This window comes from Bufo bufo, chromosome 4 (assembly GCF_905171765.1).
Source record: "Bufo bufo chromosome 4, aBufBuf1.1, whole genome shotgun sequence".
In the NCBI taxonomy this organism is placed as follows: Eukaryota; Metazoa; Chordata; class Amphibia; order Anura; family Bufonidae; genus Bufo; species Bufo bufo.
The window spans coordinates 323410306-323426764 of NC_053392.1; the positions used below are offsets into that span (position 1 = coordinate 323410306).

The 16459-nt window shown below is 41.8% G+C and overlaps 1 protein-coding gene across 1 annotated transcript in view; it reads right to left on the reverse strand.

Annotated features, from left to right (window-relative positions):
* ASCC3 (activating signal cointegrator 1 complex subunit 3) overlaps nt 1–16459 on the reverse strand; it is a 742201-nt gene that overhangs the window by 204999 nt on the left and 520743 nt on the right. Inside the window, exons 19-21 of the mRNA XM_040428803.1 lie at nt 16045–16131; nt 7983–8159; nt 7526–7751 (exon numbers count right to left, since the gene is read on the reverse strand). Coding sequence (XP_040284737.1) covers nt 7526–7751; nt 7983–8159; nt 16045–16131 — 490 coding nt within the window. The remainder of the gene's footprint in view (nt 1–7525; nt 7752–7982; nt 8160–16044; nt 16132–16459) is intronic.

Genomic DNA, 16459 nt, shown 5'->3' on the forward strand with positions numbered 1-16459 from the left:
AGCCGGATGCCTGTGCAGGCTACCGGTTGCCATAGTAACCATCGGGACGCTGCTACAGCAGCGCAACGCCCAATGGGGGAGGGAGTGCCCTCCCTCTGTTAACCCATCAAGCATCGGGCCGCTGCATAGAAGGGGTTGAACGGCCGACTTCGGTGCCAAGCAGAGTGTGAGCTGTATATCATAGCTGACACTCTACTAACCGCTCAGCCATCCTGAAACAGATCGGGGCGGGAGGGGCGGAGGGTGATCAGCAGCGCTGCCGCCAGCCATCCTGAAATTAAGGGGGACAATGGCTCGTTTTCTCTAGGGACAATCATCAGGGGAAATAAAATGGCAGCTGCCCTATTAACACACACAAAACCCATCCTAATAACATAGCAGGACAGTGTACTTCAAATTAGGGAACTAAAGTGCTGTCTAAGCCCTCCTCTGTCATGAATTATGATCCTACACCCAGCTGATAACATAGCTGATAACATCTTCAGCTCTGTGTGTAGGAGCTAACGAAGTGAAAGTGCAGACAGGACAGATGAGACTGCTGTAGGACTGTGGTAATGTAGCAGAGTACATACAAGTGCTGCTGCTCCTTACCCACAACCCTACCAGTCCGTCCTCTCTGTGCTTTCACTTCATTAGCTCCTACACACAGAGCTGAAGATGTTATCAGCTGTGTGTAGGATCATAATTCATGACAGAGGAGGGCTAAGACAGCTCACTGCATTGAAGTAACTCGTCCTGCTGTATTATTAGGATGGGTTTTGTGTGCTAATAGGGCAGCAACTATTTTTTTGGGGCACTTTGACATGGGAGATCAGGGTTCAAATCTTGGCTAGGTAGGGTCAGTACCTATTCAGTAGGAAGTCCTTGGGCAAGACTACCTAACACTGCAGGGTGGCCCCTTGAGCGCGCCCCTAGTGGCTGCAGCTCTTGAGCACTTTTTTTTTTTTAATAGTATCTTTTTATTTATTAATTTAGCAAAAAGCATAACAAACACATCAAATACAGACAATCATCAATTGAGTCCAGTACAAATCAAATACATGGGATCAATCATAACAGTTCCTCATGACCCAAGTTTGGGACAGAAGAAAAAGATATCACTTTCAGGATGAACAGTACCCAACATATCAATCCTAAGGAAGATTAAAAGTACTGCACACACACACACACACATTCACACACGCCTTCATTGGTCAGAACAGTCTTTCAGTCATCTATGGTACTAGAGTCTGGGCTCCAATCCAGGGGTCCCATATCTTCATGAAGCGATCAGGGGTCCCTCTTCTCTCATACACAAACTTGTATAATTCAAGATCAGCATTAACTAGATGTACCCATTGTTGCACAGTAGGATTCTTAGGAGGTTTCCAGTTGAGAAGGATAGTTTTCCTAGCATAATATAAGAGTATTCTATACAGCTTCCTGCCAAATTTGGTGGGAACAATCTCGTTGGCTACTCCCAACAGACTAGTGAGTTCAGTACAGACGTTAGGAAAGCCTAGTTTGTCATTAAAATATTTATGGATCTCTTCCCAGAAGCCATGAATAATCGGACACTGCCAAACCATGTGTATAAGACAACCGTTTTCATGTCCACATCTTGTACAATGAGGGTTCGGCAATTTACCCATTTTAAATAGTCTCACAGGAGTATAATAAATCCTATGAAGCCATTTAACTTGAATCAACTGATCCCTAGCACTTACCACTGTAGATCTCCATGTACAGCTAGATTCTTTAACATGAACATCTTCCAAACCTTCAATGTCCCTTTTCCACCTAACAAATGCCCTGTCTAGGGGGGAGTCCTGCAACGCCATCAACGACGCATACAGGGTCGACACTGGTTTGACCAACGGAACCCTCCTAATCGCTGCCTCAACTGTACCACACTCCAGCTTTAAAGGTTCTCTACCAAACTGAGGCCAAAATTCAAACTCCAGTAATGAGAACAGCTCCGGAAGCACTCTGTTTCTCCACAAAGGCAAATATGGCGACCAAGTAATATCATTCTCATCAGGGTTACATTTCTGACCCCATTTGACCCACATCTGTACTGCAGCAGCCATCGATTGGGTGTAGTGTATTGTAGACCTAGCCCCCCTCCTATACGCCAAGTTCGTAAGTGCCTCATAGGACCCCAATAAAGCTGCCTCCAACACTACCGCCGGGTTACCTGAGTCAGCCCGTACCCACCACGCCACATAGCTCAGCTGCACCGCTACATAGTACATGTACAGGTTTGGCAAGGCAAGACCCCCCCCGCAGGTAAGACGCCTGGAGGGTGGATCTCGCTATTCTGGGAGAAGACTTATTCCATAGAAAGGGAGCGATTATTCTATCCAAAGTAGCAAAATGTCTCTTGGGGAGTAACACTGGGGCAGCCCTATATAAGTATAGCAATTTTGGGAGAAGAATCATTTTTACCACATTGATACGCCCAATCAGAGTTAAAGGAAGGTTTTCCCAAGCCTCTAGCTTTCGAGTAATGGATTGCATTGTAGGAGCAACATTCAAATCATAAAATTTTGCCACTTCTTTATGAACAATAATCCCCAAATATGTAAATTGCTCCACAATCTGAAGCTTATTGTTCACCGAAATGCGAGCTGGGTCAACATCATCAACCAGACATAGACTAGACTTAGCCCAGTTCACACGGAGACCCGAGAAACCCCCAAATTGATCAACACCTAAAAGGGTATCCAAGGATTTCCCTGAATCTGCTAGGTAAACCAGCATGTCATCAGCATATAATGAAAGCTTTTCTGATATTCCAGCTATTTCCCAGCCTTCTATACCTGAATTAGAGGATATGAGTATCGACAAAGGTTCCATAATTAATGCAAATAACAGGGGGGAGAGAGGGCAGCCCTGTCTAGTGCCTCTACCCAAGGGGAAGGAGTCCGATGTGTACCCATTCACCCGGACTCTCGCCGAAGGGGATCTATAAAGCATTTGTAACCAGCACAAAAATTTCTCCGGAAAGCCCATTTGAGTCAGTACTGCCCACATAAATTCCCATTCTACTGAATCAAATGCTTTTTCATTGTCTAAGGACGCAAGAGCCCTCATACCTCTGTTATCATGTTTGACCTGAAGATTAGTGAACAATCGCCTTAAATTAATATCTGTGGTTTTCCCTGGCATAAAACCCGATTGATCTACCCCAACCAAGGAGAGAATTACCCCCCACAATCTTAACGCCAGTACCTTCGCAAAGATTTTGACGTCAAGATTCAGAAGTGAGATAGGTCGATAAGAGCTACACTGGTCAGATGGTTTCCCCGACTTGTGAATCACTACTATCGTTGCCTCCAGAAAGGACGGTGGCAACGAACCACTTTCCAGTGCATACCTCAACAGCTTCCCAAATCTACTAACCAGGTCTTTAGAAAATCGCTTATACCATTCAGCAGGAAATCCATCGGGTCCCGGGGTTTTCTTGGTTGCTAAGGAACTAATGGCCGTTTCAATCTCCAGGTCAGATATGTCTGCCGCCAGGGCTCCCCTGTCATCTCTGTCCAAAGAAGGAATATTAATACCTGCTAAGAAATTGACAATTTCCTCCGAAGTACACGTGATCTTGGGGGCATACAATGTCTCATAATAGGAGGCAAACTGTAGGCAGACATCTCTAGGCTCCCTCAATAAGATCCCTTGGTCATTCAGAACTCCCGCCACCACCGTTTGCTGTGTCTCAGATCTAGTCAAGTACGCCAAGGCCCTGCCACACTTATCACCATCTGAAAAAATAGTTTGCCTCTGATTTAAAAGTTTCTTCTCAGTATATTCAGTTAAATGCAAAGTAAACCTACGCTGCGCCTCAAGCCACAAAGTCTGCTTCTCAGGGCACGGATCTAGTATATATAACCTCTCCTTATCAGCTAGTTCCGTCTCTAGTTTTATCCGTTTGATATTCAGCTCCTTTCTATGAGTTGCAATAGCAGCAATCAATGCCCCTCTCATTACTGATTTGAAAGCATCCCATTCTACCAGAGGATTCGTAGACCCTTCATTTTCTGCCCAGTAGTTCCCCATTGCATCTAGACTCTCGCTCACCACAGGTAATACCTCGAGCCACATAGGGTTTAACCGCCACTGCTTATCAGTCGAAGCCAGCGGCTGTGACAGTATCAGAAGGAGGGGGGCATGGTCTGAAACTCCTCTCGGTAGATAATCACTAGACTTGATATAGGGGGATAAGTCTCTGCTGACAAAGGCCAGATCTATACGAGAGAGTGAGCCAGTAGAAGCTGAATAGCAAGAGAATTGCGCATCTGTGGGGTGGAAATAGCGCCACGCCTCTACTAAATCATAAGTATTAGCCCAATGTGATAGGACATTGTTGTGTGAGGCCTGGGGAACCCTTCTGTCCCGTATAGGATCTAAAGTGGCATTATAGTCACCCATAATAATATAAGGTATTGCTGGAAATCCTGCTATTTTAGCTGTAATTAAGTCTAGGACCTCTCTGCGGAATGGCGGAGGAATATATAGTCCCACAAATAGGTACTGCAGGCCTCTGACACAAGCATGTAAAATCACATACCTACCATAAGGGTCTAGCTGCACAGATAGTATTTGAAATGGAAGACTTTTAGCAATTAAAATAGACACGCCTCTAGCGTGGTTTGAGTAAACCGCATGATATGTGGGGCCTATCCATGGGCGCCGCAAAGCTAGTACTTTCTGGCCCTGCAGGTGCGTTTCTTGCAATAACATTATGTCAGGGTTATACCTCTTCAGATAATTGAACACTAAAGACCGTTTAATCTTATCATTCAGACCCCGAACATTCCACGAAAGTAGCTTAATTACCGCCATTTATTCTTCCAAAGATAACATCTCCATAGTTTCCGACCAATGAAGGCACATTCACGCACACATACAATCCACATCAAAGAACCCCTCAACAGAGAAACCCTCTCCAACCCACCCATTCCCAACCTCCCTAACCCACCCTGCCCAAACCTTCCTAACATGGTTGAGCCTGACACCCCAAACTAGCAACTCCTGGGTACGATAACCTACCCTAACTCATTAGAACATATATACCATATAGGTACGTTGGTGATAGGAAGCAAGTATATACGTCTACCCACAACAGTGCATAGTCATACAGGGTGTTGCCACCCAGCATACCAATATGGGGTTAAACATCTGATCAATACACAAAGTCAAAGAACAGGGAATCTAACAGGAGTAATAATGGTGCATTTAAACCAGATACTCCCCCCCTCCCCCAACCATCTTGTCAGCAAGACAATTTAACATTTAATCAAGTATTATATGCTTCAGCTGCCAACACTATAGTATAGACCATCAGCGGTGAGGCCTTGCATTTAGATTTCTTTCAATCCATTCAGTAGCCTCTTCAGGAGTACTAAAAAAACGGACTGTTTCACCATCTTGCACCCTCAAGCGAGAAGGGTAGATCGTGGCATATTTCACATTTTTGTCCCTCAGCCGCGCTCGGACCTCAGTAAACTGCTTCCTTTTCTTCTGGACCTCTGCAGTAAAGTCCGGGTAAAAGGACAAACGGACATTCTCATAGCTGACATTTCCCTTCTGTCGAGCAGCTAGCAAAATAGCGTCTCTGTCCCTGTAGTTCAGGATCTTCATGATGAAAGGTCTAGCAGGGGATCCCTGCGGTAAGGGCCTGGTTGGAATCCGATGCGCCCTTTCTATAACAAAGCAACTGGAAAGTGAGATGGGATGTAACACTTCTTTTATGAGCTGTTCCGCAAAAATTTCTGGGGTAGACCCTTCTGCTCGCTCCGGTAAGCCCAGGATACGGACGTTGTTACGTCTATTGCGGTTCTCAGCGTCCTCCGCCCTGGCTTGCAGCATCTGAACCTGTTGCAGCAGCTGCCTGGTGTCATTTCCAGCTGCTCTGGACGCATCTTCCACATCACTCACTCTTTGCTTCACTGCAGATGTTCTTTCACGTATTTTGTCAAAATCGTGTCGCAAACAGCTAAGGTCAGACTGTAGATGGTCTATCTTTGATGTAAGAGCAGCTTGACAGGCAGCTATAGCTTTCATAATTTGAGAGGCTTCAGCAGAGGAACCAGGGACAGGAGACCCCTCACTTTCCTATTCAGTGTGACTCATGGCGTCCATGAATCGTTTAACAGATGATGGAGCCACAGAAGAAGTTTTGCGGCCCATAGAAATAGTCCACAGACACTTTAAAGATCTGCTGGGGTTTGTCACTCATGCAGCAAATCAAGATGAGGCTTTATTAAATTCAGCAAGTCCTGCCACACAGCCAAGTAGACTGCCAGATATCTTTACATTCCTCAGGGGGGAGGGGGATAAGTACACCAGCACCACCACTAAACTTTCATATAAACTGTGGTGAACTCTGCAGCTTTCATATATAAAGACTCCTAACAGGATTACCACTGCAGGACTTCAGGATAATAGTGGAAGTAGGGAGATACAGAGCGTTTCGCCGATCCACTCCGTTTGCTGGGGCAGAGAGGAGCACCGCTGCACATACACTTAACGGCAAGATGGCGCCCACCGCGCGGCTTCTTCCCGCCTCGGTCTTCGGCTCAAGATTCCAGCAGGTATCGGCAGCAGTCCAAGGTAAGCGTCCCTCTGCTCCTCTCCCTCAATCCGTCGGCATCCACAGCACCACAGCCAAAACTTAGCAATCCAGCTCCGGGCAGAGTGTCCCCAAGTATGAAGGGGTCCAACATATAGTGAATGCGCTCAAAAAACCCAGATTATGCCAGGTGTATAAAGGATATTTCACAGGATTTTGTAGGAGCACTGCAATCCTGCTTCCTCACTCCATGCTGGCTCGGCCACGCCCCCCTCTTGAGCGCTTTGAGTCTGACAGGAGACAAGCGCTATACAAATGTTAGGATTATTATTTCTCCTCATGTTTGTCCCCTAGGGGAAATGAGCTAGTATTAGTAATAAATGCTATTTGTGAATGTGTTTATTATATAGTAATATTTAGATATTTTAAGTCATTTTATTTTATTAAATCCCAGAGAACCCCTTTAAAGAAAAACTCAAAAAAGGTCTCCTGGCACTAGTTATAAATTTCCACGTACATGTAGAAAATAAATTTGATACTATTTTAATATTCCTGGTTGCAGCTCTGGTGAGCACCGGCAACAATGTCTATAGAAATCTCAAGGACATGCCATTAAAACATCACCAGTACTTCTGCAGACTGGTGGAGGACAAGGTCCAATTGCTAGACAATGGAACAAAAGGTCCATATAAAAAATAAGTTCCCTTTGCTTCCAGCCCCTTCCTGAGTCCATGCCGCAAAGGATTCACACAGTTCCAAGGGAAAAGTGCTACTAAGTGCTAGAAAGATAAATGGCCAAAGACTGTATATAGCCAAAGAGTAAGTGTCATAAAGCATAAAACACTGTAATACACATCAAGTCTGGTGTAGTAATACATAAGGCCACCATTCCAAGCACTTACATATTCCAACTACTATATTATCTATACTTTACTACTGCATGTTAATAATTTAGGTTCTTTTAATTACCAATCTCATCTTTCCTCATATCCTTCAGTTTATCAATAGTCAGTTTCTTATCTTCCAGCTTTGTTAACACACTAGGGTGAAGAATAGAGAATTGCCTAAGAGGGCTAGCCCAGCCCCAGAGACGCTTGTCAATGACTTTGCTAAGGTTTAGGAGTCTGTAAGTCATAGCTGGCCACCTTTTTCTGAGGGCTATCTCGAAAAGAGCTCTTACGATTCGTGCAGCATTCTGTAAAAACACAATTATAAATGTGAAGCACCTAAAAAACAATACAGTACCTACAGGGAAGGAATAAACCAGTTAATAATGATCGCAGATCTTACATATCAAGTTGGAAAATACAATACTGTGATGCATTAGTGCATGCAAAGAGTAAAACATAAACCTTCTAACAAATAAATATAGAACATTAAAAAAAAAAAATCAAATGATCAGAGTATTTAGACAATTTTAAATTACCTGTGCAACATATGCTGAATCCGAGATGAGGGAAAAATTGTCAATTTCTCCACGCCCAATATATGTCTGAAGAAGAATATTTACTTTTCCATAGCCATTTTCCACTCCACCGGCAACAGGCAGTTCACAATAATTATCAATTAAGTGCTCCAATTCTTCACTCTCTTCATCACGTACCTATCATGGAAAGACAACACATTAAAAATGAAGTACATTCTAAAAAGGCAATACAATACTGAAGGGGTGAGAAAGCACATGAAAAAGTGGTGCAACCAAATATGCTTACTTCTGTTTATTTCCAGGGCAATGAACTGTCACACATTTGCAATGTCATGCTGCTAACATATTACAGGCCTTAGTAGTAATTATTTTTCTATGGTGACTGAAGGAGTCAATTTATTTATAATACTGGTCATACACAACCCAATGCAATGGTAAAAAGCCCTTCATCTGTTTTTTAACACAAGTTAACAAATTTTCAGAAAAGTCTAGATGCAGGCAGGTCATGGACTGCTAGTTTTGGTGGGATATCTACCTGTTTATGGTTTAAAAAAAACCTCTACATTGTCATTATGTGAGGAAAAGAAAACAAGCACTGGAAAGGCCAAAGTAATAGGAGCAGTGTAAGACAATGCAACAAATGTGTCTGTGAATTCAAACAACTCATCAATAATTATGTCACAAGGAACCAAAACTTACCTACCGGAGAAATTTAGTTAGAAAGAAAATCAAGTTCTCTCACCACATTGCTCCCATAATGCCCATTCTGCAGGCATCGGGGCAAGAGTGTGTGCAGTGGGATGTGTTATTGGGTTAAAAGTCCAGCTGACACCTCCTAGTTCAGTTTTTATGTAATGCTATCTGCCTTGTGCTGGTGAAAGGTGATTGTACGGGAGATGTCCAGCATTCACCAGCAGATGGCAGACAGCATTGTGTCAAAGAGGAGGAGGTAAAGAAGGCTCCAAGCATCTCCTAATCACAACTGGGAGGAGCATGTCAGGTAGACGGTAACCTGCTCCCTTTCAACAGAGACGGAAAATGTACAGTATGTGTCTCAATGTATATATTTGTGAATATACAATATCCATATAGGTGTCTCAGTGTGTACAGTGGTCCTTCGAGTTATATTTTTAATTGGTTCCAGGATGACCATTCTATGTTGAAACCATTGTAACTTGAGACCACAGCTCTCTTGAAAACTAGTAATTGGTTCTAAAGGCCCAACATATCAACCCAGTATATAATAGAAAAATGAAGTATTACGAAAAATAAGCTAGGACACATAAAGTAAGCCCTTACATATAAGAGTCAAGAAAAGACGTTAGAAGCAGTAAATACATTTCTGTGAGCTTCTTTTGGGTCCTGTTACAGCACACACATGTACCAGAGAAATAACATGGAACCACCCTTACCTGACGTCTAAGGGAGCAGCTCATCCTGGTACAGACATAGCCCGTACATGTAGTACTGCACTATACTGTAAGGAGGAAACCATTAGACAGGGAAAGACAGGAAAGACAGGGAAGGCAAGAAGGGGGAGGGGTGGCCCTGTATGTGAAAGACAGTATAAAATCTAATTTGATACAAGTTAGCGAGAACAATTTAGAGTCAGTTTGGGTTACCTTGCAGCTTGATAATCATAAGGTAACTCGTGTAGGTGTGATATATAGACCACCTAGCCAAGTCAAAGAATTAGATGATCTACTAGTTGAGGAAATAGCTAAAATGACATTGAAGGGGGAAGTTCTCATTATGGGAGACTTCAATCTTCCTGATGTAAACTGGAAAACCAAAATAGCTAGTTCTGCCAGGAGTACAGATATTCTAAATTCCCTACTGGGATTATCTCTACAGCAAGTAGTTGAGGAGCCAACCTGGAAGGAGGCCATTTTAGATTTAGTATTTACAAATGGGAATTTGGTATATGATATTACTGTAGGGGAAAGCTTGGGATCTAGTGATCACCAGTCAGTGTGGTTTACTATAAGCACAGTGACTGAGTCACACCACACAAAAACAAAAGTTTTAGATTTTAGAAAAACTGACTTTTCTAAAATTAGATTAGTGGTATACGAGTCCCTATCAGATTGGAACAGTTTCATTGGAGTCCAGGAGAAATGGGACTACTTAAAAGAGGCACTATTGAAGGCAACAGAAAATTGCATTAGGCTTGTCAGTAAAAGCAAAAAAAGGAAAAGACCACTGTGGTACTCAGCAGAAGTGGCCAAAATCATTAAAAACAAAAAGATAGCATTTAGGAATTATAAAAAAAAATAAAACGAGAATGACAGGCTAATTTACAAGATTAGGCAGAGAGAGGCCAAACAAGTTATAAGAGCTTCTAAAGCACAGTCAGAAGAGAAATTAGCTGTCAGGGGAAAAAGGCGATAAGGCATTCTTCAGATACATAAATGAAAAAAGGAAACTAAAACAAGGAATTACAAAATTAAAAACAAAAGAAGGAAGGTATATGGAAGAAGATAAAGAACTAGCTGACTGCCTCAATGAATACTTCTGTTCAGTCTTTACGAAGGAAAATGAAGGAAATGGACCTCAGTTAGGAAAGAAGACTAATGAATCTTTTGATGCACGTGTCTTTACAGAGGAAGAGGTCCTAAGTCAGCTGTCTAAAATCAATACAAATAAGTCACAGGGGCCTGATGGGATACACCCAAAGCTATTAAAAGTGCTCAGCGGTGAACTAGCAAAACCATTAACAGGTTTATTTAACCAATCACTGGCAACAGGAGTCGTCCCAGAAGATTGGAAATTAGCAAATGTTGTGCCGATTCACAAGAAAGGTAGTAGGGAGGAATCGGGCAACTATAGGCCAGTAAGCCTGACATCAATAGTGGGGAAATTAATGGAAACCATACTTAAGGAGAGGATTGTGGAACATCTAAAATCCCATGGATTGAAAGATGAAAAACAGCATGGGTTTAGTTCAGGGAGATCATGTCAAACTAATCTTATTGATTTTTTTGATTGGGTGACTAAAACAATAGATGGCGGAGGTGCAGTAGACATCGCTTATCTAGACTTCAGTAAGGCTTTCGATACTGTCCCACACAGAAGGCTTATCAATAAATTGCAGTCTTTGGGCTTGGACTACCATATTGTTGAATGGATTAGGCAGTGGCTGAGGGACAGGCAACAGAGGGTTGTAGTCAATGGAGTATATTCAGACCAAGGTCTTGTTACCAGTGGGGTACCTCAGGGATCTGTTCTGGGACCCATATTGTTTAATATCTTTATCAGCGAAATTGCAGAAGGCCTCGATGCAAAGGTGTGTCTTTTTGCTGATGACACAAAGATTTGCAACAGGGTTGATGTTCCTGGAGGGATACACCAAATGGAAAAGGATTTAGGAAAACTAGAGGAATGGTCAAAAATCTGGCAACTAAAATTGAATGTGGATAAGTGCAAAATAATGCACCTGGGGCGTAAAAACCCAAGAGCAGTATATAAAATCAGTGATACAGTCCTAACCTCAGTATCTGAGAAAAGGGATTTAGGGGTCATTATTTCAGAAGACTTAAAGGTAGGCAGACAATGTCATAGAGCAGCAGGAAACGCTAGCAGAATGCTTGGGTGTATAGGGAGAGGAATTACCAGTAGAAAGAGGGAGGTGCTCATGCCACTCTACAGAGCACTAGTGAGACCTCATTTGGAGTATTGTGCTCAGTACTGGAGACCATATCTCCAGAAGGATATTGATACTTTGGAGAGAGTTCAGAGAAGAGCTACTAAACTAGTACATGGATTGCAGGATAAAACTTACCAGGAAAGATTAAAGGACCTTAACATGTATAGCATGGAAGAAAGACGAGACAGAGGGGATATGATAGAAACTTTTAAATACATAAAGGGAATCAACAAGGTAAAAGAGGAGAGAATATTTAAAAGAAGAAAAACTGCTACAAGAGGACATAGTTTTAAATTAGAGGGGCAAAGGTTTAAAAGTAATATCAGGAAGTATTACTTTACTGAGAGAGTAGTGGATGCATGGAATAGCCTTCCTGCAGAAGTGGTAGCTGCAAATACAGTGAAGGAGTTTAAGCATGCATGGGATAGGCATAAGGCCATCCTTCATATAAGATAGGGCCAGGGGCTATCCATAGTATTCAGTATATTGGGCAGACTAGATAGGCCAAATGGTTCTTATCTGCCGACATATTCTATGTTTCTATGTAGACTGCCAATACAGGAACTTTACCAGTCAAATGGCCATGTTTACATGTTGGATTTGAGTCTTAGGCCTGGTGCACACTTGAGCGTATTTTATACGTGCGTTTTTGTCGGACGTTTTCACAGCGCGATTGACCACAGTGGCGTCCAATGAAAAACAGAGGTGTTACGTGCGACAATACGCCCCCAAAGAAGCGCCTGTACTTCTTTGGGCGTAGGGCGTTTTTCAGCGCGTTCGTACGTGCTGTAAAGCGCGCAGGTGAGAACCATGCCCCTAGGGAAACATGGGTTTTCGCCTGTTGAGCGTTTTACAGCGCGTAGGAACGCGCTGTAAAACGCTCAAGTGTGAACCAGGCCTAAGGCATTGTATGTTGAGTCTAGTTTCAGCTTGGATGGCCCAACATCATAAGTTGAAAATAAGTTAAAAAGATTGCATCTTAAGGGACGACAGTATATAGTATGTACGTGAATGTGTCTGTGTTCATGTATATGTGTGAATCTATAGAATGACCTTGATCCCCCTGTTTACAAAATGTTGCCTAGAACCCTGCACAGAGCAGTTGGAAATGCCATACTTGGACTCATCAAACTCTTCTGGTCCAGCGTGAAATAAGAAAAGTGTAACCAAGCGGAAAAGTATACAAGAATAAGTTGCTGTTGAGGCAACATTTTTTAAACTTATTTTGCCTTCACCACTATGCTAAATAAGTGTGGATTTCCACTGAGAATTAATACAAAAAATATTTTTAATCCTAATAATCTTCACAGATGGTAAGAAATGGGATTAAATTGCCTCTGAGACAATTACCTGTTAAATTCATGTCTCTACATATTTCATAGTCTTGGACCTTTACAAAAATACATATAATTATTACAAGCTTCCACCCAATATCTATGTCAAAGCAATTTCTCTCTGCAGAGAAAATTGTTCTTCTGTAACTAAAGCAATCTAATTGAAAGTATATTAATAATGACACAATTACATTTTATTATTCATCACTATTATTAAGGTTGTCATTGACACAGAAAAAATTGCTATGCTAAACAAATTGGCCTGCTAACCCCACCGTCCTGCAAATGATGAGATTTCATTTCAATTTGACCAAAAGAAAATGTCTATCCATCCAGATTAGAACAATCTTGAATTAACTTTGAATGTGTTCATTACAGTTATAATGTCGGTATGTAGCTGATGGTCAGTGCAATGCATACATGCATATCTTCATAATCCAAGTGCTACGATGCAAAGTAGTAAACTGTCACGCGAGTAAAAAGTAATTTCCCTTGAAATAGAAAACTAATATATAACGGTATGTTGGCATATCTTCAAATATGCTGAATGGGGATGCCACAGTTAACACAATGGCTGTGCAGATCCTGCTACAATCAAGATCTTGTCATGTACGACTATACCTCATCTTGTCTCTGTATACTGAACATTGCAGTAGTATTGTTAAAATTATTAGCATTATACCAATATCTGTACAACAAACTGATAAACTGAAGTGTTCTGCCATGTGATAGACCACTGTGTAGGGATCAGAAAAAGTGCTGACTGCTATGTATAAAAAGTATACTTCAAAATAAGAAGACAAAGAGTGTGCACCATAATACGACAGCAAAAACAAACCGTACATTCCAGTGCCTTAGTACAAAAATAATACTGAATCATAGTGGAAGAATTAGCCATTGTAAAAAAAATCTATCATAAAAAATACTGTGTATTCTAATACCACAGTAAAAAGAAAACAAATAGTTAACTGTGTGCTATAGCAACATAGTAAAAAAAAACTGTAAAAAGAAAAAAAATGTAAGCTGTGGTACAAAAACATTGTACCATAATAATGAATATAAAACTGAATACTACTACAACGTAATATCAGTGTAAAAAAACTGTACAGTGAATACAGAGTTTAAAATGGTTAGCATATTACAAATAAGGGCTCTTTCACACTTGCGTTGTTGGGTTCCGGCATAGAGTTCCGTCGTCGGGGCTCTATGCCGGAAGAATCCTGATCAGGATTATCCTAATGCATTCTGAATGGAGAGAAATCCGTTCAGGATGCATCAGGATGTCTTCAGTTCCGGAACGGAACGTTTTTTGGCCGGAGAAAATACCGCAGCATGCTGCGCTTTTTGCTCCGGCCAAAAATCCTGAACACTTGCCGCAAGGCCGGATCCGGAATTAATGCCCATTGAAAGGCATTAATCCGGATCCGGCCTTAAGCTAAACGTCGTTTCGGCGCATTACCGGATCCGACGTTTAGCTTTTTCTGAATGGCTACCATGGCTTCCAGGACGCTAAAGTCCTGTTTGCCATGGTAAAGTGTAGTGGGGAGCGGGGGAGCAGTATACTTACCGTCCGTGCGGCTCCCGGGACGCTTCAGAGTGACGTCAGGGCGCCCCACGCTCATGGATGACGTGTCGCATGGATCACGTCATCCATGCGCATGGGGCGCTCTGACGTCATTCTGGCGCGCCCCGGGAGCCGCACGGACTGTAAGTATACTGCTCCCCCGCTCCCCACTACTACTATGGGAACCAGGACTTTAATAGCGTCCTGGCTGCCATAGTAACACTGAACGCATTTGCTACGGATCCGGCGGGCACCTCCGGCAAATGGAGTGCACAACGGATCCGGACAACGCAAGTGTGAAAGAGCCCTAAACTGTGTACAGCAGTAAAATAATGTGTACCGTAGTGGCATACAAAAAACTGTAGCACCATAGTAAAAAAATATAGGCCCAGATTTACTAATGTGTCTGTGCAAAAAAATGTTGTCTTATTTTTCCCCTACATGCTGAACAAGAAAAGGGGTGGTGGGCTAAGAAGCACCATTTTGTACCACAATTCTGGCTTAAAAATCTCTCTCAAAGTAAGTCAACCAATAGTTGGTACATAGTCAGAGAAAGAGTGTCTATCCCTGCATGACATTTATCCAGCCTGAGCCCCTGGGATAAATCTGGGGTCGGTCTAGAGAGTCTATGTCACTTTTAGGATTAGAATATTTGGACTACACAGTGCACCCAAGTACCATAGTGAATTTAATTTAATTTTTTAAATATGGTGTATGTAGTACCATAATAACAAAACTTTTTTGAAAATGTTGTGAACTAGAGAACTGTGCTTCTGTGTCATTTAAAGGACTGCATCACTGAAATCATACAGTGCCTCCCCTACAGACATTATGGTCAGCACTGCAGTCCAAACTGTCATGCCGAAGAATATCTAAGTAGGAATTGCCTCTGGTGTTGTATACCTCTTCTGTTTTAGGTTCTAAGTGTTTTTTGTTATTGTTTTTTAATTGGACATTTTTACGGTTTGAGTGTCACAAAGGGTGTCCAATGGGGCACTTTACACTTTTATGCAGGAACCCATTTTTAAGATATTGTAATCCCTTACAATACTATAAAAAGGAAAGGGAAGGGTTGAAAACCTTGTGGCAGTGTAGAAAATCTGTTCTTTTCATAAACTTTGTCCACAGTAATCCAAGAAATATAATTAACAATTAAACGATATACAGCTAAAAAGTAATTAGGAAATTCAAAATTTTCTGTATATTTTGGTTTACTTATTCTGTATATGTATTTACTTTGTTTCCTCTGAGTATGAAATAAATCACTGTAGGAGAAAATCTCACAGAATAGTAAGATCGATACTATAGCACTACTTAAAAAGTCCATGTATTGACAGTTTACTGAAGGGAAAATTCCCAGTTAAATATCAAGTTTCTCCTGGGACCAATTACTTTATTGGACATATTGCAGCATGGCTAGAATTAGGCTCAAATCATTGAAACAAATCACACACACAACAGTTCTATGCATGTTTATGTTAATGGTAACTGTAAAATAAACTTCACAAAACGTCTTACCTTGATCTGCTCAAATTCTTCAGCTTTAGAGACAATAGCAAAAATATCCCCTTCAGTTTTGTGAGCATCAAATAATTCATTGAAAGTCTGCCAAATTATAAAAGGAAAAAAGTGAACTGAATACGAACACATCCTATATAGTTACTTTATCTATGATAACAATGACCAATGGAACATGAGACTGGGAGGGGGATTGGAGTTGTCTCTCGCTCCATCCTGTCCTTGGACACTAAGGAATTTGACAGGGTACAGTAAGGATTCATTTGGTTGATCCTAGAAATTTGGTTTTGTGAAAAAAATGAATTGATATGCTTGGACTACTATATGCCAATCTACTGTTCAGTTAAATATCAATGGTGGACGATCTGTAACGTTTGGTTTGGCCTGTGGTACTAGACGGTCTTGTATTCTCTAC